Genomic DNA, 25,891 nt, shown 5'->3' with positions numbered 1-25,891 from the left:
TGCTAGATTCGCGAAGTTAGCACATTTTTTCAATTTTGATTTTTTAATATAAAAAATGCGGAACTCTTTTTAATTTTTATCAGGAACTGTAGAACTATGAAAAGTGCTATAAGAACTCTTACTATTTTTTTTAAATTCATAAAATGTCGTGCCAACTTCAGACACTGTAAATATGCCCGATTCGTCAAAAATCACTCGACTTGGCAAATTTTCTCGAACACTGGGTATAAGTTAATAATATGATCTCGATGACAAACCAAACATAACATTGTAAAATCGTTGTAAAATCGTAATGCAGCTATAATATCGATAAACTCATTCTTTTTCGTATCAAATTGAAATTTCTTCTTTCATCAAATAATCAGCAATAAATTTGAAACATGAATTTATTAAAGTTCTCTCTATCAAAGAACTCTATATAAAATGGATGTATTATTTTTGAAAGTGGAGTGTAGGAATAATTGTTTTGATATCAAAAATTATACAAAATTACCATTAAATAAGATGGTCGGAGAAATCAGTTGGGAATCCAATTTTCAATCATCATATCGAGTAATAGGCTAGATCTATCTCCTCCCACGTTGTCGTATGAGTCAATCCTCTCCTTGTACGGCGAGGAGAGGTGCGTCCGCTTATTCCACGCCGGAAATGCAGCGTGGTTAGTGAGTCGATGGTCTTTCCTTATTGCGAGCCGCGCCTTACCGCCTTTCTTTCGCGATTTGAATATCTCGCGAACGCGCTGTTAATTGTAGATATATATTCATGAAATTAAAAGATATTTAGTTTAATAAAATTAATTTTTTGAATTAATTAGATTCATAATTTTATTTTACAAGATATAGAAATCTATTTTTTTTTAAATTGTTTCGAAAGAAAAAGCTAAAATAGAATATATATTATCGGCTTTAAAATTTTAACCGCACTGAAAAATTTTTAAAAATATATCCGAGAAGCTGACAATAAATTTTTGCATATATTATACAAGTGTTGCATCGCGCGATAATTCTTTCAAAGTCACTTTCCTGAATGAGACTGCGCGACGCCACAATGCATTACGAAATCGCGGATACGACTAGGAGCAAAAATACGGTAAAATAAATCGTAGGAATTACCGAGTTCTGAAAGCAAATTTCTTGCGCATTTGTTGACGTTTAAACGTGATTGTGATTTGGAAATTGACTGCGCTTTCTCTTGTCTGTTTGCTGACTAATGAAACGGCACTCGTTATATGACAATAATAACCGGTATATCGCGCAATCCACAATCGGCGACAATGCGTGTAAATTTAACAGTATGTCACAATGTATCAGTATATTGATATGCAGTTCGATTAACTGCACATGGATAGATGAAGTAACATGATCTGGCCGTTTTGTCTATATAGCTTGTTTTAATGTATTTGTATATGAAACATTATTTAAAAATATTTTCCAGATATAAAATCCATGATGTATATAAGAAGATATTTTTTTACATACCTATTATTGAAATTATTATTAGGATAAAATATAAGAGACATGATTTTGCTTCACACATAATATTTATAATTTCCAAAAAATTCGATTTACTACTACGTACAATTTTGCTTCCGCACTTTTGAGAGAAAGAAAGAGAGAAAAAAGTTAAGAGAGAGATAAATTGAAAAAGATAACGCCGGATAAATATGAATATAGAGGTGTATACATAATATATCTATATTAAATAGAGATATACAGTCGCTAAAGTAATAACATATGATAATTTCAAGCAAATATGTGGGGGCGCAATCCCCATTTCATCCCGGGGAAAATACTGCAGCGATGCGCCAAAATTTATTTTCATCAACTTTTTTAAGAGAAAAGTAGGTTACAAAAACAGTCTATCCATAATTCATCGAACGTGTGCAATAGTGCGGTGTGTATGCGGGTATGCATGTGTGTATGTGCGTATGCCAATTTCAGTAGATTACGCGCAGTCCACCATTCTCGGAGATGAATGGACCGGCATGCGCGCACATGTCTGTATTAAATATCCGTTTCAATGTACGTCGATGCACATCCCGTTCGCTACGCAGATATGTGTGTGAAGCGATAGAATTACGGAAGCGTTTCCGTATTTCGTCGTCGGTCTTATCTGGCCCTCTGATTGCAACAGTGGCTCTCAATTGATCGATACTTGGGCTTGAAAGATCCTTTTTGTCTTATTAACGGGGCTTGCGATTCTATCAATTCTATGCACGGCTATTGTTGATGCACTGGACATTAAAAGTCTCTTTTTGTATTGAGCAATAATCTAAAATTTATATTATAGAAACTCTATTTGCTTTCAAAAAATAATATGCAATATTCATATTATTTTTATATATTATATTAATTTTTATATACATATTTATATACATTTTATATATATTTTTGTATATATTTATATTTCAATATATGTATATTCTTTCTTGGAGCAATATTTTATTTATTAATAAATAAATCTTTTTACTATTTTAATATAACACAATTAAGTTTTGCATATATGTATAACAAAGTTCTCTCTTATCTGCTTATGCTTGACATTATATAGCTTACTGAACGAGCTCACGCTTCTTTATGCATTCGCGTACTTAGCTTTTTTATATTCTTATAAGTCTGGATTTGTCAATCCAAATAATGCCCCCATATAGCGCCGTTATTGCGACGAGTCTCCACGTTGCCAAGAAAGGGATTTCAACACAGGCATACTTTGGATCCGCAGTTGTCGACGTTGCGCGAGCATGATAGTAATCATCTTTTAGAGTGTAAGTTTCCTCTTGGCATAAACGTATTTTTATCAGTACTATTTTATCAATTATGTTTACACGAGGTTGAAGCGCGTGTAATTATATAATAAGCAAAAAGTTTCCAGAATATATTTAATTTAATTTTTGAGCGATTATTTTTATAATATTTCATTAGTTTCACAAACTATCGGCCTATTTTGTTGTACTAGAACTAGATTTTATTTTTTCATTCGCACGACTTTACATTGTCTTAAAAAAAAAGTTCTTCATCTCGGTCACGTCGAAGGATGGTGGAATGATTTTCGTGATGTTTACGCGAGATCAGCCGCCTGGAATCGGGCCAGCGATATTTTTACGCGTTTCGTCGGTCGAATGGGACGGAAACTGCAGCAATGAAGGCCACAATATAGGACGATCTATGATCGCCGTTTTACGCGAGACGACCGAAATTTCGGGTCTGGGACAAAGAGAGTTTTTCCATGAAAACTATGACCTATATTCGCGGGGATTATTCGTGAAATTGAAAATTTCGAAAAAAAAAAAATCGTATATGGAATGAATGTTGACCATTGCTCGCTTATTTATTTTGCGCGCAACGCTGTATCAAAAATTACATTCGATTGAATGATGGATTATTGAGTCTAGATATAAAACTTTAATTAATAACGAGAGACATGAAGTTTATGGAACATATATACGTATCGAACAGAATAATAGAATGAGAATAATAGAACAAAACAATTGATTGAAATGCAAAGTCAAACAAGAGAATTAAATATTCAGTCTAATAAAGAAAAATTTAACTATCGATTAATTAATTTTATATACATATAGGTATGTCATAAATTTCCAGCTTCTCCTATCTTTTATAAATGCCAATTTGATCATTTTTTGATCATTTTCTTTTATAAATGCCAATTTGCCATTATTTGATCATTTTCTCTATTCACGTACAATTCAGTTTTTCTCGTGACAGCGAAAAGTTTTGAATTGTTCTGCGAAATATATATACATATACATGAAACACAATTGAAAACGGGCGCAATTTGCAAAACACATTGCTTGTTTCACACCGTTAAATCGTTCCTGTCGCCGTTTGCTTGGATCCTTAGGCTTGCTAAGTATGCGAGACTTGAAGATTTCGCGCATTAGATTAGGACGGCGGAAGTAGACCGAGCGCGTGGAAATTGGCAGAGGCGCGCACTGAATGCGGCTTTCACCGGATTACGCAAAGCGGTGAGGCGGCGAGAATGTTTCAAAGTGCAGTCGAAATCGCGAAACAATGAATCAAGAGACTCGAAAAAAAAAATACTCAATTTACAAAGCGAGAGGAGAAAAAAAATGTGCCCCGGTTTCCCAACCAGAAAAAGGCAACCGGTGTGCAATTACAGCAGCAGGGAGGATATCCTTGATGCCTTTCCTCTCGTTCCTCTCGGCCCTGTTAATCATACGAGTTAAACGTATAAGCTTTGGATATAAATGAATCAATTTGTTAACGGACCATGTATTACAAACGGCTGTACTTGATTGTATTGAAATACAATTGCGTACAGATTACATTATACGAATAGGTTACTGATAAAGATCAAAGTAACGGAAATTAATTTGATTGCTATTGTAATTTTAATTATTAAATCAATGAGTTGTTAATTCGCTGCATACAATTTCTAAATAAAAAGCAATTTATTTGCACTTGAAGATAAAAGATTAATAATAAAAATTGACTATATTATGATCAATATTATAAATGTATGTGTATAAAATATATACGTACACAATAATTTTATTTTAAATAAAATTAACAACTAAGAAACTTACTAACTCGTTGAAATTTAAATTTGTATTTAAAATAAAATTAATTTGTTTTTTATATGCATACTTTCTTGATGGTGACAATTAATTTTGTCCTCATATAACTAATTTTATACTGTATTATGTTTGCTGATACATATATAATTTAGAATTATCGAGCATATTCATATAAAATTTTCGAATTTAAACTCGATTTAGTGTGCCATAAAAATTAATAATATTCTTAATTCCATCTTGTAGAGCAAAAAAGATGACCTAATATTATGACCTAGTTCCGCTCTATGACAATTTTATTCGTGACAAAAGCGATTTTGTACAAGATTGTATATGTAGAAGTCGCGACAAATTCACAAGCAAACAAACGATAGTCTTTTCGGTCTCAAGCGACTTGCGGGAGTAATAATGTGAATAGGGTGACGCAATAAATATAAAGGAAGGCAATAAATTTTGTAAGAGACGCGGACGATCTAGCGTCGCTCTTCTCATTTGATCTTTTTTATTTCGAATCCTCGTCTGTATTTTCTCACCGTATTCTATTCGTTGCACAACATGAGAAATGTTACCGATTTCTAGAATAGATTTTAGATAACATAGAATCGTGCGAAATGCATAGAAAAGCGCAGAAACATGGAATTAACGGTCTGTAACGGTTATAGTTATTCCATTCTGCAACATAATGACAAAAAATTCAATGACACATTTCACGTCATACATAATTTTCTTTTGCAGAAATAATTCTAGGAAACTTACGAAAAAAAAAAACCAGTAAAATTTTTATTATTTTTGATATTTTATTATTATATTATAGAACTCGGTATTTTATTATTATTTATTTGACAATTCTAAAGAATCATACTTCGCAATTTAGAGTATTATATATGTTTATATTCGAGCATAGTTAAATTTATTGTATATATTGATAATAATGATTATATCATATTACATACAATTATATATACTATGATATAATTAGAATATTGTATACTAAATTTTACAATTTAAATTGAAAATTAATTTCTCTACAATAAAATATTTCCGTTGACATATAACTTTATTTTCTATTAATTCAGCATAAAATTAAAGTACAATGAAATGTATGCACAATTTAAGAAGCAAGTGTATATAAAATATTTTTTCTAATTTAATAAGCGATCTTTTTTTAGAAAAAGACATTAATATTAGAAGATTATTTGCAAATAATTCATAAATTGTGCGCGCTGGCCGATCGGCAAACCACTTTCTATAACTTTAATAAAAAGCAGCTTCACGCGAGATGAATCGCCGGTTTACGTGCGCAATGAGCAAAAGTCAAAGGTGATTTAATTAACAGCGACCTTATTTATTACCGCAACTGTTGGAAAATGGGAGTTTGAATTTCGCGTGGGAGATATTGTTGTTGTTCTTAACGAAGCTCAAACAACTGTCCGTTGATTATTCGCGATAAATACAATATATGGCATCGGCTTTTGTTTCGTATAAATTAATATAGCTTCAATGAATCGTCAACCATACTTACGAAATTAATCTCACTGACAAATGCGAAAGCGGGCATGAATGAAATAAATTTAATTACAGAGAGAATAATGTGCAAATAAACGGTAATGGCATGACTGCGGCTTTATTCGCCGCTAAACTAATTCGTAACATTATTTGACTCTGTACATGTCACTTAATTAATTTACATAATTGTCACGCTATGATAATTATGTAAACGAGGAGCCGTATTTATTGGGAAATACACATATACGTACATCAATAAGTATGTATATCTGCAAACATTGATCCGAATTTCCTATATCGATATAAAATAAGTATCAATTGTATCCCGAGAATATCTGACGCATAATTGCGGGGTTTTTTCACGGCGATCTTCGTTAGTGCGATCTTCTCTGAACTGTATAAAGTGTCGCAAACGAACGCGAGATTGACCCGACAGATCAACAGATAGCGAGAAGACCTTAATTGGTTCACGTAATTCCACATGTACACGTAAACGTTCGCACGACTGCATCGTGTTTCGCCATCCGAACGAACGAATGTATATATGTGTCTGTGCACCCTGCGTTGCGAAAGGACGCCCGAGAAAATCGCCGACAGTTTTCGACAGACCGAAGGGTCGCCGAAATTGGTTTAATTGATCGGATTAGGCTCAGTCAATAGGACATCCAATCGTGCGTCACGCTTGACCCGAGTCGAGTTTAATGAAAATGCTTTCATTAATTTTTCCGTGAGACATGTACGGAGTGTACATAAACTCGAAGAAGGTTCCATCCCTATCGGACTAGTGGAGGTAATCCGTTCCGACTGTCGAGAAGTGTGTAAATATTAGTACGGTGGATATCGAGGGTGGAAACTGCTGTCTTTGATTCAGCATGATTTAACAAATTAATTGTTCTCGAAAAAGAAATCGAATAAATGTCACATATAATATATGTATATATATACATATATTTATATTAAATACTTTCCTAGATTTACATTATATAATAATTTATCACATTGATATCTTGCTCAAATCTACACGAATAATTTTGGAACAGAATCTTATATCTTAACAAAAGAAATGAAAAATGTAGTCGCGAGATATACATATATAGTTGTGTAATTTCGATCGTGATTTAGTCTGTGCGATGAAAAATCATTAATTATTGTAAAAAATTAACGTTTCTGATAATACCTTTTTTTTATGTTGCAGGTGAGTTAAAGTCACAATCATTGCCAAGAGGTTTTCCACCGCAAATAATAGTGCAGCAGATTGATGATGAAGGTAAAGTCTTAGTTAATCAGTCTGCGAAGTTAATTAGTCGCTAATATCAATTTTACAATCAAGCGTGCTGCGAGGCCGCTTCGTGAGAATGTTAATTACATTACGATTGTTCCGCGAGAAATAACGTTATCGCGTTCGTGGAAAAGATCCGAAGGCTTCAATATATATACCGGCGCGATTCAATGCGTATTTATATATAGTTATTCGTTGCTTGAAGAGTATTGAAATTTTTTAATATTTTAATATTCAATACTTGAGCGTTGATTCTATATTCGCATTAATTTAATGCAAATATAACAACATAACAGTATATCATTTATGTGGCTCTCATATAAATAAACATACTAGTAGTCCAAGTTCTGTGTAACTTGGTATAATTCTGGTACAATTTACATTTAATTTTTTTTGCGGTATTTTAATGCAAATATATAAAAATATCGATAAAGATTTATTTCATTTTTATATATTAAACTCTTAATATATTATTTTAAACATATTTTCTATATTTATATAGTCATATTTATATATTATATTTATTATTTATTATTTTACATATATATATATATATAAAATAATAAATAATAAGTTTCTAAATACTATAAAAGTTTTTCCGCGAATTATGCTGTAGCTTCACTGACCTAGCAGTAAAATTACGCTTTCAATTTTATATTTTCAATTTTAATTCCGATAAAATTAAAATAATTTTTTTAGTGGTCTTCAGCAATATATACTATTTTTTGTAACCTTGAGTCTGTTTTATACATTGTCCATGAACGTAACACGACTTTATGTAACAAACCCGGTTAAACTCGTTCATTTTGCGGCACTGTGTGAACCCCGCAGTGCAGTAAAAAAAAACGCTGTTAATTTTTCTCTTCTCCGCGAGTTGCGAAGTCGATTGTTAAAAAGATCAGGGGAGCTTTTATTTTCCCCGACGTAATTTGGTCATATAAACTTGGTTTTTATCGGCCGACTGACCCTTATTTCTCGGTTCGTCGGCGAGTCTGAAACGCATTCGTCCGCGGAGATACATACATATATCTGCTATGCGTTCTGGACACACCGTGCGTTTGTTAATTATTCAAATTGCGGCATACGTTCGCCGCTCATGGGGACATGGCTTGCTTGTTGCAGCTTTGGCCAACAGATACATACGGCCGTGCGTGTTTCCGGTCGTTCCTTGCGTTACGTATGTACGCGTTGACACGCACGAGCCGCAAACACGCAACGAATGCAGCATGCGTTCCTCCGTCTTTGTCTCGTTATCCTTTCGGATGCATTGCCGGTGCATCTTGTCCTTCGGCGTTTATTCGTATATATTATTGGTTATTCTTTCGTTATAAATTAATTTTGTCTCCCGTATACATCATAATTCGATGATTTAAAAAATCTAGAATCGTCATGTTTTGTCAAGAATCATTGCAAGTATAATATATTTATATATATATATATATATATATATATATATATATATATAATTAAATTTTATCCTGTTAATTTCTGGAAATTTTTTATTATTATGATATAAATGATTGATTTAAAAATTAGCATTATAGTATCACCAATATCGATGCGGGTTGTTTCCGGTAACGTGTGAAAATGTTGCACATAGTTCCAATATCATGTACCGGAACCGGAAGGACAATGTTGTGTCAGGTAAACAGCCACCTAGCAGGTGGTCTTTTCTCGGCTCCTTTGAGAAAAGACTCGCCGCTTTCTCGTCGTTGACTTTATTGAGCTGTGTCATTTTTTTTACTTCTTCATCAGCATGCAAAGAAAGGTTCGATTTCCTGTCTTCTCTTTTCCGGCATTATTCTTCTTCATAGGTTTGCATCAAAAATTTTTTCTTTGTTAAATCGATATATTTTGAGATTACATATACAATTTAGTGATATGTCATTTAACTTTCATCACCAATAATGAAAGTTAACGGACACTACGTTGATAAAAAATTATATTTGCGTTATATTATTGATTTTGATACATCAAAATATTATTCTGAAACGAATCTGTATTTATTCGCGAATTGTAAATGAAAAGGTGTATCAATTATTTATTTATTTTGTGTTATCACGCCGAAACGATGCGTGTATATTATCGATCTAATAAGAAATTAAGAAAGATTGTATCGTTGCCAGAGTTTCTTCAATGATTTTCTTGCAGCATTATCATTATCTTACTCGTCTAATATATCACGAAATAGGTCGCGTGGCCAACTTCCACAACGCGTTATGTTTCGTGTATAACTTCTGCTTGCACAAGAATTAGTTTCCTGGCAAGCGGCCCGAGGAAAATGCGGACACCATTTCATTGATATAAGTTTCGGGACCAAACTTTTGAATTTCGGTTCTCTCTTTCGTTTTATACAGAAAATGCTCTGTCTGCCAGCAATCGTGATGCGATAATGTATATTTAAAAAACTTATTTGTTTTATTAAAATTACATATTTATCAATGTAATAACTCTGTCAAGTTTAAAACTTAAATGTATTTTACAAGCATCAAGTTTTTAAAAAATTCCCATTAATCGTGAAAATTGATTTTGAAATCAGTGTCAGATTTGCAAGACCCTGACATATTATGAGATAGTTTAGTACTCGAGAAGAGAAAAGACAAAAGTCTTCTCCAAATATGACCTTAATCCAAATAATTCTCCCATTTGCCTTCTCAGCCGGAACTTGGATTAAAAAAACCAGATCAAATGAGAGGTGCAAACGATATACGAGGAGAATTATTGGCTAATGTTTGAATAGGTTTCGTCTTCGACGTGGCTTATTATCAGCGAGGCGAAAGCATTGTTAGCGCGTATTTACGATGCAACATGGCTGAATGCCAGGTTAATGCGCCAGTGATACGCGATGTGTTTCGCGTTTATACGGGCGCCTGGAAATTGTGTATGCGTAGCATAATATATGTAATATGTGTTTGCTCGTGTATATGTATATATGTAGGTCGCCGTGCGCGAATGGGGAATTTTGGAAATCGTTATGCTCTGCGGGACGTCGTGCATATTTCATCGCGCGCCCATTAGAGGCGATCCACATGCTTTCCTGCTGGAATTTCGCCCTGGTCGGGAAGGTCTGCTCGCGTCGTATCTCCCGAAGAATTTATCTTCCCGACGATACGGGTTCGCAGGAAGCTCTCTCGCGCGTCCAACAACTATTAATCGCACGTATGATAGAACGCGACCTGGAAATACTGATCGATACATCACCTCGCTCCCTTCGCGCAATTTTTACCTCCGTTAACGATACACGTGTATACAAGCTACAATAAATCGCGTGCGTTCTGCTAAAATGTCATAAGATCGGTGTCAGAGATAGAGAATCATGCAATGTATAGGTATTTATATTAGCAGCGCTGAACCTGAACAAAGGTAATAAAAAGAAGATAACGAAAATAATATAACAACGGTAATACCAATAATGTAAAAAAATAACGGTAACAATAATATAAAAATAATATAAGTTTCTTATTTAAGTAACATTACGTGTTTAGTCATGTTCTTGGTGTGTTTTCTATGTAGTTGTTTTTTTATTCGTGGCGCGTGTAAAAATTGAAAAACTTAACATTATCCGAATGATGTTTCTTTCGTTATTAAAATATTAAATGCAAAATAAAGGAAAATAACTTTGCTGGTAACGAGTTTGAACTCGCTGTTGAAAGAGCGCTTCATTTGGAAAAAAAAGTAAAAAGTTTGCCCAGGTTAAAGTAATAAAGTATTATAACGATGGATCGTAAAATTTCTAGAACATATCCTTTAGCAAAAAATAGGAGAATCTTGTCTGAATAATTTCAATTTTGCTTCTCTTAAAGTACCATATTTTTTATTATCTTCATCGCAAATTCAAATATTTACACAGAAATAACGATAATATAAAACACGTACTAAATTTGTAGGTATTTAAATGTTTTTAATATTTTGATTTAACTTTGAATTAATTTTTTATATAATTTATACATATAATTCAAGCCCCCCCCCCCATTTAAAAATGACATTTATAATATGCATTGAAATTGTATAAATATTATTCGCACATTTAGAAACATAGTAAATATATTTTCCTAACAAAGATAAAAGAGAGCGAAAGTTACGTGTAAAATGCGCATATAAAAAGAGATTTGAATTTTTTCGACCCTTTATTTTTGGCGTATTTCGTCTCAAACTCTTATAATAGGAAAGACGTTCCGTAGAAAACTCTTATCAAGTGAGAAGCGAACCGTGCACTTTCTGTGAGCAAGTGCAAAGCGATAGTGGCATCACAATGCACAATGTATTTTCGTGTTTGGAGTGCCATTCTAACTGACGCTCGCTGCATTAGGACGATAAAAAGGTCGGAAAAGTAATCTTCGGAAATTGGCAAAGTTACGCGAATGGGGATTCTTTCACTCCCGACCTCATTTATCAAGGAGTATCGCAACGATTCGTGGAGAGGGAACTCTGCTCCATTTACGAATCGATCTTTCGCTTTCAAATTACACGAAACTTTGTGGACAAATAGATAATTAGTACAATTCTTTATATCGCGTTTCAGTTTGATCAGCGGAGAAAAATGTTCTTCAAACTAATTTCCCGTACATCTCTCATTCCATTAATTTTTCTATATTTCGTCCAGTTTTGTGTCGATTTTTGACACTTCATAAGACTTTTTTTTTACAAATAATTGAGCGTATTATAATTATAATATCGATGGAGATAATTTTCGAAAATATTTGTTTATAGTTTGAGTAAACAATTCTTTTCAAATTCCACGAAAACTGAAGATGAAAATAACCCCGGAAAATTGACTTTGCAAGAATTTTACCGCATTATGTAAACGATTTTTATGTTCCGGGAAAAATATTATTTACATGATAGCAGACGGGATAGCGAAAATTCTTGCTCGAGCTGATCTCCAAGCCTCTTTTCATATATCCAACAACGGGAGTCTTTGCGACACACGCGACGACGTAGCATCCGTAGCGCTAAAAATAATTCGTTCTGTAACCGTGGCACCGGTTCGCTCACGTGTTTGCCGGTTCTGCTTACATCGTGAACGAAGAGATGCGCGAAAGACGAGAAAAAGAAGCAGCGTAAGTAATACAGGGGAACGTCAAGTAGGTAAAGTGCACGCTGCTCCGATCCGATGCGGGTTCGTTGATAAACTGCGCTCGGATGAGCGGATGCTTAAGCCGGTGAACATTTGCGTCGACGAAATATGCGTTGCTTTAAAAAAATAAAGACGTGCTTTTAGTTGTCAATATGTATTTTCATACATATTTACCCATTTGTAAAAAAACCATATGCTGTTAAATTTAACTCAGAAATCAAAAACAAAATATAATATATAATTAATATATAATATTATATATTAATTAATTAATGATATAATTATTTTTTTATATAAAAATATATTATGAAAATTGAAGAGTAATTATTTTGTTAAATTCTTGAATTAAGAGAGAGAGAGAGAGAAAAAAAAGAGATAGTAAAAGATTCCTTCATGATTTTTCTGTATCTTTTGTTTCTGATTTCTGAATTAAAAACGGTATCAATTTTTCACACAAATACGTGAATTTTTAAGTGAAGAGTCATCTCTCTCATGGTTCTGTTGAATAAAGCAAATTATCTAGTTTTTCAGTTTTGTGTTACGGAACGCGCAGAATTTTAACAAAGTAAATAATAGAGAATAAATCTATATGATGAAATAAATCTTTGTTATTTTCTTCTCTTTTATAGTTCTATCTACTATAATTCAAAAGAAATTGTTTGTTACTTTTATACGAATTAAAGATGACAAAACAGATATGGAATTAAAAGTAGAGATATCTCTCAGGTGCTATAGAAATTTTCGACATCCAGGTGCATTCGTGGTTAAAAGTGACGATAGGCGACAATCGGATAATCTTAATTATATCTCGCATGCAGCTGCCGTGCGCATATACATGTATGAGAAATTTGTTGTGTCGAGAGTGGAGAAATTGTCGTGATCGCTATCGGCTGATTCTGGAGATTGGCTAAAGTGGCTCGATCGATTAAAGGTCAACCTAGCAGCACCGGTCAAAAGGGTGCGAAAAAGTGGAGGAGAAATTGTGTTGGAAATAAATCAGATTTTCTCCTTCGATGCAAATGGCACGCTGTCCTCGATGCATTTTAATTGATGTGTCGTCGCTGTTACACTATGAAGCGAACTGAGTGCTCGCTAATTTATGCGTTTACGCTGAACGAGGATCTAAAATTGAGATTGAAATGACGATACGCGTTCGCCTATTTGCGAAAATATATTACTTTTATTTTACAAAAATTCTCTTTATTTCATGATATAATATAAAAATAAAATAAAATACAAACATTCGTAAAATACAAGATGCTCTTCAAGTGTTACGTTTCGAATTTATTAATATTGCATTAGGAAACTTCAAATTGGTTTAAATTTTCTCTGCTTTTCGCTATGTCGTTATCAGTAGCTACGTAGTAATACGTTGTAATCAAGCGTGTCGTATTTTTGTACATCGTCTAACGACATTGAACCGCTTTCGCTGTCGTTAGCGCATCTTGAAATTCGTTTCGGTAGAAACCGGTTGTGCCTCGCCATCACGTTTGGCTTGCACTTTCGCACGATGCCACCTTCTCGTGCTGTCAGTGAAATTACACCGATCAGATCTATACATGTTGCTGATGTAGACTCCTCGCTGCGAGGAGATCGGACGCGAAGATACGATAAAGAAGATTAATTCTAAAGAAACGCATGGCGTATAAATAAATTTTATAAAAGATATGTTGAATCTTTTATATATATATGAATGAGATTATAAATAACGAGCATATTGTATTATTTTTCCCCAGAAATATAGCTGATTATGTTATATATACGTTTTACATAAATAAGAAATACTATGACGAATTATAAGTATATTTAGATATTTCAAATTAAAAAAAAAATAAATTTGCTTTTGTTGGATTTTTTAAATGATACCTATAAAGATTAAATTATATTTTTGATAATCTTGTGCTTTATACGATTGCATATTTCTCGCGAGGAAAGTTGACACTTGCTGTATGTAATATATATTTTTGTGTGAATATCTCATCGAACACCACAAAATCTAGTTGAGAAAAAGGAATATATAATATATATCAACGAAACTGTGTCATCTGTTCTTTCTGAATTGTCGTTTTTCAATTTTTATTCCTTTTCTTCAATCTGTGTCTTGTGCTGTTTATTTTTCTGCCTCTTTATCGATATCTCCGTATTTCTTATTTTTCGACGACCTGGCATGTGCTAGTTTCATGAAATATTCTAGAGGTTCGAAACTTCTTAAACACCAATTTAAATCAATCTTCCCCTATTTGTGAAATATTTGGATAATATACGTGATATTTACGTGATTTATTATATGTACACAGAGAGAATTTTCTCTTAGAATTTACCCTGAAAATCATGGTAATCGTGGGACAATATAGTATGGAAAGAATTTTATGAGAATTTCTCCGATTAATATTTATCACAATAAAAATAATATCTATTACAATAAAATATAAAATGTGTTTGATTAATTTTACTATACAGTTTAGTAAAATTAATCAAAGCCGTTTTATATTTTATTGTGATAGATATTATTTTTATTGTGATAAATATTAATCAGAGAAATTCTCATAAAATTCTTTCCATACCATATTGTCCCACGATTTACATTACCATGATTTTCAGGGTAAATTCTAAGAGAAAATTCTCTCAGTGTATACTCATGTTATTATATCTTAATACGTGAGTGTAACAATTCTTTCTTATTTAATGAATAATATTACATAATTATTTTAATTGCAACAGTTTAATTATGCAGCAATCGCGTACACAAATTGACAAGCTCTCTCTCATGCTATCTGAATTTATTAAAATTTATTTATTAAAATTTATTTATTAAAATAATTTTATAACTTATCATAAATATTATGTAATGCGTGCATTTTTTTATTTATAAAGGAAACAAGTTTAGGGAAATCTTGGTTTTTTTTTCTTAAATAAATACTGAAACATTTATAATAAAATTTTAGGCATTAAAATAATAACATAATTAAAAGAAAAAGACATTTTTTGTTTTGTTAATATAAGCTCTATAAATTTATTTCTAACAATTTAAAAATAACACAATAATAGCTTTAAAGAAATATTAGATGTCCCAAATATATATTTAAGAAAGTAGATTTATTATAATGTTTTAATAAATATTATCATTTCCATCTTATTTAGAAATAAAAGATAAATTATTATCTTATTATTATATATTATTTTATTATTTTATAAATCTATAATATAGTATAGAGTCTATATTATCTTATTTAGAGATAAAGTCTCTTTTCTACGAAACGAAAAGTGTCGCAGCTATTTTTACATCAGCTGTTCGAGCGCTTTATAGGAATCAGCTGATCCGTCCTGTCAAGACAACATATGTCATTCGCGCGCGACGTCAGCGCCGTGAATGTAGCCGCTAGTGGAAGCGCGCGCGCGCTCCCCCCTTCTTCTTGCTCGCGCGAGGCGCGGAACCTGCCGAAGAGCGGCAGTTCAGTTCCAATGTTCCCGCGCGGTGGTACAGCGATCTCGAGTGCGTGTGCGAATCGTGTTTTCGTTATCGTCGTTAACCGCAATCCGGTCGAAATGTAAGTCTGGCTTTCACGTGATAATCCATGATCGCGCATGCATCGACGAAATACGTCCGATGCTCGTGTTTTGATCCGAAACTTCGGCCCTCGCTTCTCTATTATTCGAGGTTATATACGACGAAGTGAGCCGACGAGAGGATCTTGTGCACGCGTAACGGACGCTCGAATGTAAAGCGTTTTTTTTTTGTGTATAATAAATTGAGATGCGCGTGATTTAAAATCGATATTTTCGTATCGTGATGTATCGATTGGAGTTTGTAAACAAGTGCACCGATGTACTTCTGATCTGATCTTCGTCCGTCGTTGATATTCGAAGGTATATTGATAGTCGCGTTTTATCTGAATATAGTCCAAAGAGACGCCCAAACTGAGACAGTGTTATGGATGGAATGTTTATGGAAGAAGGGATAGATAAAAGAATTTAACTATTAATCCATTGACTTGAAAACGTGTCTATATTATACGATCATCTATATATTACGAGAACACTTATATGTTTATTTATATATTCCTCTTATATATATTTTAACCTAACTTTATTTCTAACCTAATTTTTTATCTGTTCTATTACTGGTACATCTTTTGTTTGATTGATAACATTTGTTATCTTATTGTATATTGTTTACAATAATGTGTACAATAATGTTATGTTTGTCTTTATTTCTTATATACATTGCAATATTTCATTGTCTCAGTTTTTCTCCTCCATATATTGTTGGTGCAGTTTGGAGCTTTTTTCTCGCGATTAGTAAATATTTCCTTATATTGATATCTCTTACATATTATAGGTATATTCTACACAGAGAGAATTTTCTCTTAGAATTTACTCTGAAAATCATAGTAATCGCGGGATATGGTATGGAAAGAATTTTATGAAAATTTCTCTGATTAATATTTATCATAGTAAAAATAATAATATCTATTACAATAAAATATAAAACATATTTGATTAATTTTACTGAACTGCATAGTAAAATTAATCAAACATCTTTTATATTTTATTGTGATAGATATATTATTATTTTTATTATAATAAATATTAATCAGAGAAATTTATTTCATAAAATTCTTTCCATACCATATTATCCCACGATTACCATGATTTTCATGGTAAATTCTAAGAGAAAATTCTCTCAGTGTATATAATATATAGGATATCGAGAATATATTATATTGAATATTATATATTATAAGATATATTCTATAGAATATCTCTTATGTATTCTATATTCTCTCATATCTAAACTTTTTCTCTAACAAGTACTGTTGTAGTTGTAAGTACTGTTGATGTTGAATATTATTATTTCCTTTATATTGACAAATATTATATTATACTCTCTCTTCATAATCGTAAAATATTTCGTACCGGTAGATTTTCTTGTCAATACATCGTTGATCGGAGCACACAAACAAAATGAAATTTGCCTGAAGGCTCTTCCTAGATATGCACGTGCGAGAGATGAGGAAGAGAGAGAAAGAGAGAGAGAGAGAGAGAGATAAAGAAAAAGAGATACATTTGCAGATAGTCACGCGCCTAGATTAGACCGATTAGGTTTCGCCGGCTGTGCATTCGGCAGAGAATCCTCTCTCGTTCGCTTGTTTACGTACAGTTTGCTTCGCCGCAGCTGTCAGTGAAAGAGTAACGATGCACTCGACTCTCCTCCGCACGAAGGAGTGGTGTAGGTGCTTTATTGCGAATTTTTTCAACAACTTTGCGTGTAGCGAATCTGTCTCTACGGGGTGAGCGAAATAAATCATGGTTCTATCAAATTTAGAACTTGTAGGTGGGCGAGGAAGAGAGGACAGTTCGAATATTTTTATTCTTTCGTTATCTGTCTTTCGCGATTATTTTGAAACAATTCACGTACTATTTTCCGCACGCATAATGGAGACGTGATATTTTCTGGCATTTTCCTAAAATTATTACGTGTTGGAGAATCGCGAGAAAGGCAATTGCAGGATCGACACGATAACTAGATAGTAATTTAGCTCGCGGGATCTCTTTCTATACGGACGAACGATCTTGTGCACCGCAAACGAGCGACTCGATTTTTTTTTTTTTTTTTTTTTGGTTGCGAACCGATCCTTCTACCGACCGTCCGATCGAAATGGCTGTCTTTTGTGTCCCGGCCTGTGTATATCTCTTGTATATCGGTGTATGAAAACCTGTTACTCTCCCTATCACGAGACTTCCACTCTTCACGTCCCTTCCTGTATTTGGTCATACGACATGAGTGTCAACCCTTTGCGACGTGTATTCGCCCTGCGACATAAGAAAAAAAATACCATAAGAAAAAAAAGTATTGTCGAATCTCCGTAATTATACCATAATATTATATCAATGTTTGTCAACTTGGGGGATTTTACTTTGTTAGAATTTTTATTTGAAGTTTATAATCATTAATTTAATTTCAATGAAAATATAGAAAATATAGAAAAGGTTAACTCTTAAAATTTACCGCAAATTGTGTTATTAAAATTATGTGCAAAGATTTTGAGATAATATGTATTCTTCGATAATCAGTCATTTATCGTTAATTAATGCTTTTATAAATTATTCTCGTGACACATATATATAAATAACATTACGCGTAAATAATGATTGATTAGCATTTCTAAAATTAAATTGGACAAGATCCTGTTATTTTCTATATCCGAGCGTTACCTTCCATTCGAGCAGCTATGTTTGCAATATGGAATCCTCATATATGCTTTCATGCTTGATCTTGTATGTAATTCCGCTTAATAATTAGCAATTATTCCTTACACCTGCAATAACTTGAAGAGAATAGAGAAATGAGAAAAGTGTAATATAAGAGAATGAAACACACATAACTTTACGTGGTATTATTATTACATACTGTTGTGCGGCATGAATTACAGATATTAAAGTACTCGTTTTATAGCCGTTTCACATACGCATTAGCGTAAAAAACATAACAATAACTGACCACACCTAAGTGACCCTGACAAAGCATTCGACAATTCTGTTTACGCAAAGTGTGATGATGTACACTCCCCCCCCCCCCCACACACACACATACTCTTTTCTCCATTATTTAACGCCAGGCTTTCTTCATTTCCTCGGAAATTAAAGAAATTTCTTTTCATGTCATCTTATAAAATATGCTCTCCCGAGTGAAAATATATTTTAGAGAAAATTTTATTAAAAAGAATTTTATTAAACAAGTTAATATTTTATATTAATTAAATAATATAATCCTTGTTGTAATAAAATATTAGCAAATATCTATACAATAGTTTTCTTTCATATCGCGAAATTTTTTAAAACAGATATATGTGTCTCATTCTGATTATATTAAATTTTAATGACAAATTTTTGATCACACTCTAAGGAAATTAACTTACTTGAATCATTGAATAATGAGAACCGATAAGATAAGCAATTTTTTTCTCACGGTTATTCTCCCTATCAGTTATAGCATTGTGACTCGATTAAGAAAGGCGGCACTGATACACGCAAATTGTTTTCAAATTTGACGTCCTTCAGAAAGAGATCTCTGATCATAAGCAAAGATATTTTTAATTAATTAAAGAAGAGGGAAGAATTTTTTTATTGCCTTTTAAAAGATATCATTCTGTCACAAATTCGCATTTGTTTATGATACGACAATTATCAGCTTATCCTTCAAACTGCTTCTCGTTTGATTCAAGAGGACGATTATGTTGTTACACGTGTGTCTGAAGAATAGTCGTTTTTTTCGATGGTATACTTTCGAGCTTAATGGCGAAGTAGCGATTAATCATCGCGTCGTGTTATTCTATCTAGCGATCTTTTTTTAACCTCTTCACGTTGATACGATCATGCGTGTGTCGCGATTACAAATGAGGAATTTGACACTCAAAAAATATAGAGCCACCCAGGAACCGGTCAATGAACTTCGGCGCATAAAAAGCATTAAAAAATTAACAAAATGTTTAATTAATGTCTAGATTAATTAACTCTAATATAGATAAAAGTAGTATATCAAAGGAAATATAAAATTAAAAAATTTGTTATTAAATTTGACAAAAAATTTCGGAAAATTGTAGTTTTCATTATTTAAATTTAATCACATAAAAAAATTTTTATTTTTATTATATATTATTACAATATTTTTGAAAAATTGCGGGTATAGGAACTGTTTGCATGAAAATTAATAAATAGCTTTAATATCGATTTAATATTGATCAAGCATGAAAGCATTGTGTTACTCGCCCAGATGAGTCATGATTACAGGCGTAACGTCATTCTTGTTGTCAAACGTCTCAAGGGATTGATTACAGTATGGAGTTCGCGGAATTGTTTTATACTCGGTCAAGCGTAGGTGAACACGTTAGCACAATATACTCTTGCATATGCTATCGAGTAAAGTATGCCGGAGTCCCCATGGCGACACAAAGTATATTTCTATGAGATAAAGTTCAATCTAAATTTTTTTTATAAATCTCTTCTGAAAATTCGATCGAAATACTCTTTGAGTTTCTCTCTCTTCTCTTTCTCAAAAAAATATTTTATTAAACGTTAAATATTTTATAAAATTTTGCGTTCGTATCGAATATTATATAGATACCTATTTTTATAATTAAACTAATTGTTGTTAATTAAAATTGATCGTAAAATATATATATCGATCATACATATCGATCATATTAAAAAACTCATTCTGTAATACGAGTGTCTCTGTTTTTGGATATTTTCATTATAGGCTTTATTTTATTATTTACAGAATATTATTACTCGTTAATAATCGTGCGGCACGTTTATTCGCAATTCGCTTCGATATGTACGATAAATGTAATTATAATCATTACGTTAACGCGCGTCGCGCCGCGGGATATACATATAAATTCTGTCACAAGTTTATTTCGTCGGGATTTCGCCGATAAACAGCGGGGGTAATTTTTACGTTTGACGCGAAATCGTCGTAATAACTCGAGTCAGCTGCTACCCTACGTTCGATAATAATTAAACAAACGCTTTAAAATGATAGCTTCCACCGGAAACGAAGGCATGCACATGTCATGATACACTCGAGAGGGTCCCTGTCCGTTACGAAAGTTAATACCCTTCTCCCAGAAGGGGGATGGGGGCATTGAATCCGCATTACAGCGAATTATCCTATCAAACTGCTCTGCTCTCCGGATTCGTTCTCAATTGCTTTTATTTTTATTTTTTTTTTTATTTTTATTGCGATTACTCGATTGGCGGAATTTATCACGATCGTTTCGAAGCCGATTCAGCGAAACCTCATCTTCATTCAACGTCAGCTCTCATTCTTTTATCGCGGTGAAAAATAGATTTATTTGACAGCGCCTTTATTGACAGCTACGAAAAAAAAATATAATGTGAACCTTGCCGGGGTCTGCTATTATCGTACGTTCCTGCACACAATTTTTCTTTAACCATTCAGTTTGCTCTTTCTCTATCCTTCCTGTTCCTGAAAAAGAGCAAAATAGATTCAAAGCGTCACTATTTTCACATTTTCTTTTTTAATTAATCAAAATCAATAATGAATTAATCGCGCATTTTTGTTCTTTTATTTTTTGTTGAGGATGTGGTTTTAATTTTAATTGTTTTTAAAGTGAAGTTTGAAGGATTTAGTGCAAGGATGGAATAAAAATTTATAATTTATAAAATATCTATTTTAAGTATTTTTTATGTTTGAAATACAGTTTATAAACTATAGATATATTTCATTCTTGCATTATTCCATTTCATTTTTTTTTTGTTTGTTTGTTAATGAAGATGTAATTTTTAATTTTAATTGTTTCTAAAGTGAAGTTGTTTTAGAGTGAAGTTTGAAGGATTTAATGCGAGGCTGGAATACAAATTTATAATTGATAAAACCTATTTTGAGTATTTTTTTATGTTTGAAATATACTTTGTAAATTATAGATACATTTCACTCTTGCATTGAGCCTTTCATCTTTTAGCAATAAATGGGTCTTCTCTTTCACGTTCGTTCTTCTGCAATTCGTTCGCCGATATCGTTGCTGTTTGCACAGACGGCAGGTGCGAGTCTCTCAACGACAAAATTCGAGTCACGTTTCAGCAGGTGCTTTTAGCGATTCGTCCGTATTTCGTTCATCGAGGATTGCATACTGGACCTTATCGGAATGGTCCCGAAACTGCTCTCGGTAGAGATTACGTTGCGAGATAGCCAAGAAATGTTCGGTAACGTCGAGAGGCGGACGAGATAAGTCGCGCGTTGAAATTATTTCTTTCTCTCTCTCTTTTTTTTTGTCATGTTCACGTGACACCCCAGATAACGACGAACGAAACCGGACGCTACGTTCTCCATGCTTACGTTTCTTTGTCCTAATCACCGAGAGCATCGTCTTCAGTCGGCAAAAATGTGCAATCGTATGCCTGAGAAAATCATCATCTTACATGGATTTAGACATAGAAATCGAGATAGGGAAATTATAATGGATTTAGACATAGAAATCGAGATAGGGAAATTATAAAGTAAAAGTTAATATTCAAACTAGATCCTCGCATTTCTCGAAAGCGATATCTTATCATATATGCTCCATTCGCATCCTTCCTCTTGAAAATCTCGCGGCGAAATGATAGAGAGTATAGTAACGATAATGTAACCTACTGTAACTGTATTTCCGATAATCACTTTAAAAGGCTAGAACTTTTACTTACGAGGAGGACGAACGATGTCACGTATTCTCCTCTTATTTCTCCATGAACGTATGCTTAGAATAAAATTCGCTTCAAGTCTTCCAACTGCACCAACTTGCACCGATATCTATTTCAGTTTTGTGATCGTACACGGAGAGAATTTTTCGTCATATTTTACTACAAATTTTATCATGTTTGGTAAGCCAAAAATTACCATGCTGTATGTTAAAATTGTCATGAGCGAGATTAAGCCAGATTGAAAATATGCTGCATTATAAAATTTATATAAAATATTTTATATATTTATATCACTTTTTTGGTATTTATTCTATTTTTAAGAATCACATCAAGTTTTTAATATTTTAAAATTATTGAAATTTTACTAAGCATTTTAGTAAAATTAATCAAACATATTTTATATTTTATTGTGGTAGATATTAATCAGAGAAACTTATAAAATTCTTTCTAATACCACGTTGTTCCGCGACTATCATGATTTTCAGAATAAATTCTAAGAGAAAATTCTCTGTGTGTAAGGGTAAAAACTCTTTTTGGCAGCGTGAGCTCGTCGTCGAGGGGGCGTCCTTTGGACTACGTGTAACGCATATCAAAATTAACTCTGTGTACAAAATCCCTTATGGCATGCTTGTTCCATTCAGAGAGACGTGCATGTGAGAAAGTTCTCAGACGCGAATGTGACCACGCGTGTGCCGATAAAATTGTGTCCGGCGACACAAGGCATCGCTGAATCAAGAGAGATTCTTCGGACACTTGTGGTCTTTCAAGTTTGTACTGGGAGGAGGTAAGTTCGAGAAATTAATAACGGAATTAATGGCAAACATTCTCCGATGCGCGTCGTCTCTCTTCACTCGTCCCTTGAATGTGGATGAAAGAGGGCGAGAAATATTGTTGTATAAATTGTTACTGGAAATCGAGAATGTCATTTTTATATTTCACATTAATTTATTTTAAAATAGCATGTCATATTTATCTAAGTTCAAAATTATTATAAATCATATGTAAAGAAAATCTCTGAAAATCTTTACTAATTATTGGAACTGTTATGTTGTCATATATTTAATTTTTAAATATTAAATAAATAACATTAAAATATTAAATAAATATTTTAAATATTGTTAGATATACATATAAATTATGTCACTGAAATTTGAAATTGAGAATGTTATTTTTATATTTCACATTAATTTACTTCAAAATAACTCGTTATATTTATTTAATAATAAGTTTCAAAAATTATTACAAATCGCGTAAAGAAAATCTCTGCATTGTTAATAGAACTGTTATCTTGTTATATTTTTAATTTTTAAATATTGAAGAAATATTTTGAATATTTTTAAATATTGATTAAATATTCTTTTAATAATTTGTATAAATTAAATTAATTGAAAAGGCAAACACAAAATATTTTCGCAATTAATACTTTAATGTTAGAGACATGTTAAGAGACATTTCTGAAAGACGTTTAATTTTTTTTACCTGCATAATAATAGCGTATCATCGATTTATCAATAATTTTAGCACCTCGGATCGCGAAAAGGGCTTTTGTGCTGTAACTGGAATTTGGATAATTATGTTCTAGTGTCTCTCTAACGGGAGAATGTCGAGTGAAGAGATGACGCGCGCGCGTTAATTATAATGACACTAGCGACACAGTTAATTGTTAATGGTTCTATCCACGGGACCCATGATCCACTTACCCGGTTAAAACTCGCTCTCTCGCATTATCGTCCTGACAAGCCCGACCAATTACGTGCAAGTCGTTAACCGCGTCAGGCCGCGCTATCGCGTTAGCATATATGTGTAATCGCGAATCCGGAAATTGCATCTCCCAGGTACTACATGTAAACGACGACCACGACGACGATTACGATAATGACGATAATGATAAATGAAATAAAAAAGGGTCTCTGTACATAATTATTTCACGCGAGCACGCGAAATATTGCCGCGTCAGTCACTCGTTGCTTCCACGTGGCCATAATCCGTGTTTTCGCTCGAAGTTTATGATTGATTATGCTCCCAATTAACGTAGATAACGAGCCACGGAATGAAATGTATACACTGAGTGTGCGTTTGCGCATTCCGTGGAATTTAGCTCGTCAACGGTAGATAAAAAACGAATCAAAAAAATGTTAGGATAATTCTCTGGAAATTCGTGTTTTACATAAAATTATTAGGGATATTATAGAAACCTGTCAATTTGTTATCAGTTCCACTTTTGGTTACCGATGATAAATAATAATTTATGCATTATTCGTAAATCATAATTTAACGTAGAAAATTATGCACTATATACGCAATAGAATGCATAGAGTGTTTTGCGGAAGGCTTTCCGTCTATTTTAACAGAAAAATGGAAGTTACGTGCGCAATGCGCGCATTTAACAGATACCATCGTCGTTTTACTTGTCGCGTTTCCTGTTAGTGTAGATTTTATTTACGATTACCGTTTGCCATACGCCGATAAAATGATGATGATAAAACACACCAATAACAAAGAGAACTTTATAAAAAAATACGCAAGTTGTAGATGACAATATATAATCAGATCTTATAATAATTTTATGTGTCAATTTTGCTCGATAACAGTAGGCATTTTTTATACTGTCTTATTGGAATTTTTTATATCGTGAAATACATATGAAAATGTTACATATGTAAAATATGTCAAATGTTTTTTGCTAAGAATTTATTTTTTAAATTATATAATAAGAAATGTGATAAAGTGAGTATTATTGGTATATTGAAAATAATGATAAATTAAAATAAAGTCGTGCAAGTTTTAAAAATTAAAATTACTTTAGAAAAGGGAGAGAAAAGGAAGAGAGAGGAAGAGAGAAATAAAAAAATTGCATTTAATTTACTACTTGAACGTTTGTTCCATGTTATTAGCCACTTGGCAGTCTCATTTTCGCGGGATTTCGGAGACTATGTATGTATTTTAGTTGCAATGAATTTACATGACAAAATAATACCACCGCGTGGAGTACTTTCGTGCGAAAATAGAGAGAAAGAACACGAGGGAGACTTTAAAACGCTCCTGTTTTGCGAAAGTACTCGGTTTAAGCAGCTTACGAATGCTACGTTCTTCAACCAACCAAAGAACTGTAAATTTTCATATATATTATATGTATATATTTCTTATATATTATATTATAATTTAACGCTATAACTTCGAAACATTATTTTCTTCTGGATATTAAAAGTGAAGACCGTAAAAAAATATAACTGCGATATTATATCTTATATTCTTTTTTTATTTACAATTA

The 25,891-nt window shown here is 32.6% G+C and overlaps 1 protein-coding gene across 15 annotated transcripts in view; it reads left to right on the top strand.

Annotated features, from left to right (window-relative positions):
- Raskol (Ras GTPase-activating protein raskol) overlaps positions 1-25,891 on the top strand; it is a 370,271-nt gene that overhangs the window by 233,950 nt on the left and 110,430 nt on the right. For 9 of the 15 annotated variants that reach the window (XM_083037555.1, XM_083037556.1, XM_083037557.1 and 6 more), the window contains one exon: positions 7,254-7,325. The exons of 2 other annotated variants lie outside the window; for them this stretch is intronic. In XM_083037555.1, coding sequence (XP_082893681.1) covers positions 7,254-7,325 — 72 coding nt within the window. Of the gene's footprint in view, positions 1-2,650; positions 2,765-7,253; positions 7,326-25,891 lie in introns of all 15 variants that reach the window. 4 more of the 15 variants (XM_083037560.1, XM_083037558.1, XM_083037563.1 and 1 more) reach the window with 2 other exon arrangements.

The sequence above is a fragment of the Prenolepis imparis genome, unplaced genomic scaffold, assembly GCF_030444845.1.
Source record: "Prenolepis imparis isolate NDT839.2.m4 unplaced genomic scaffold, iyPreImpa1.0 SCAF_5, whole genome shotgun sequence".
Lineage (NCBI taxonomy): Eukaryota > Metazoa > Arthropoda > Insecta > Hymenoptera > Formicidae > Prenolepis > Prenolepis imparis.
The sequence above is the reverse complement of the archived record's forward strand: the minus strand, read 5'-3'. Positions and strand labels throughout refer to the sequence as shown.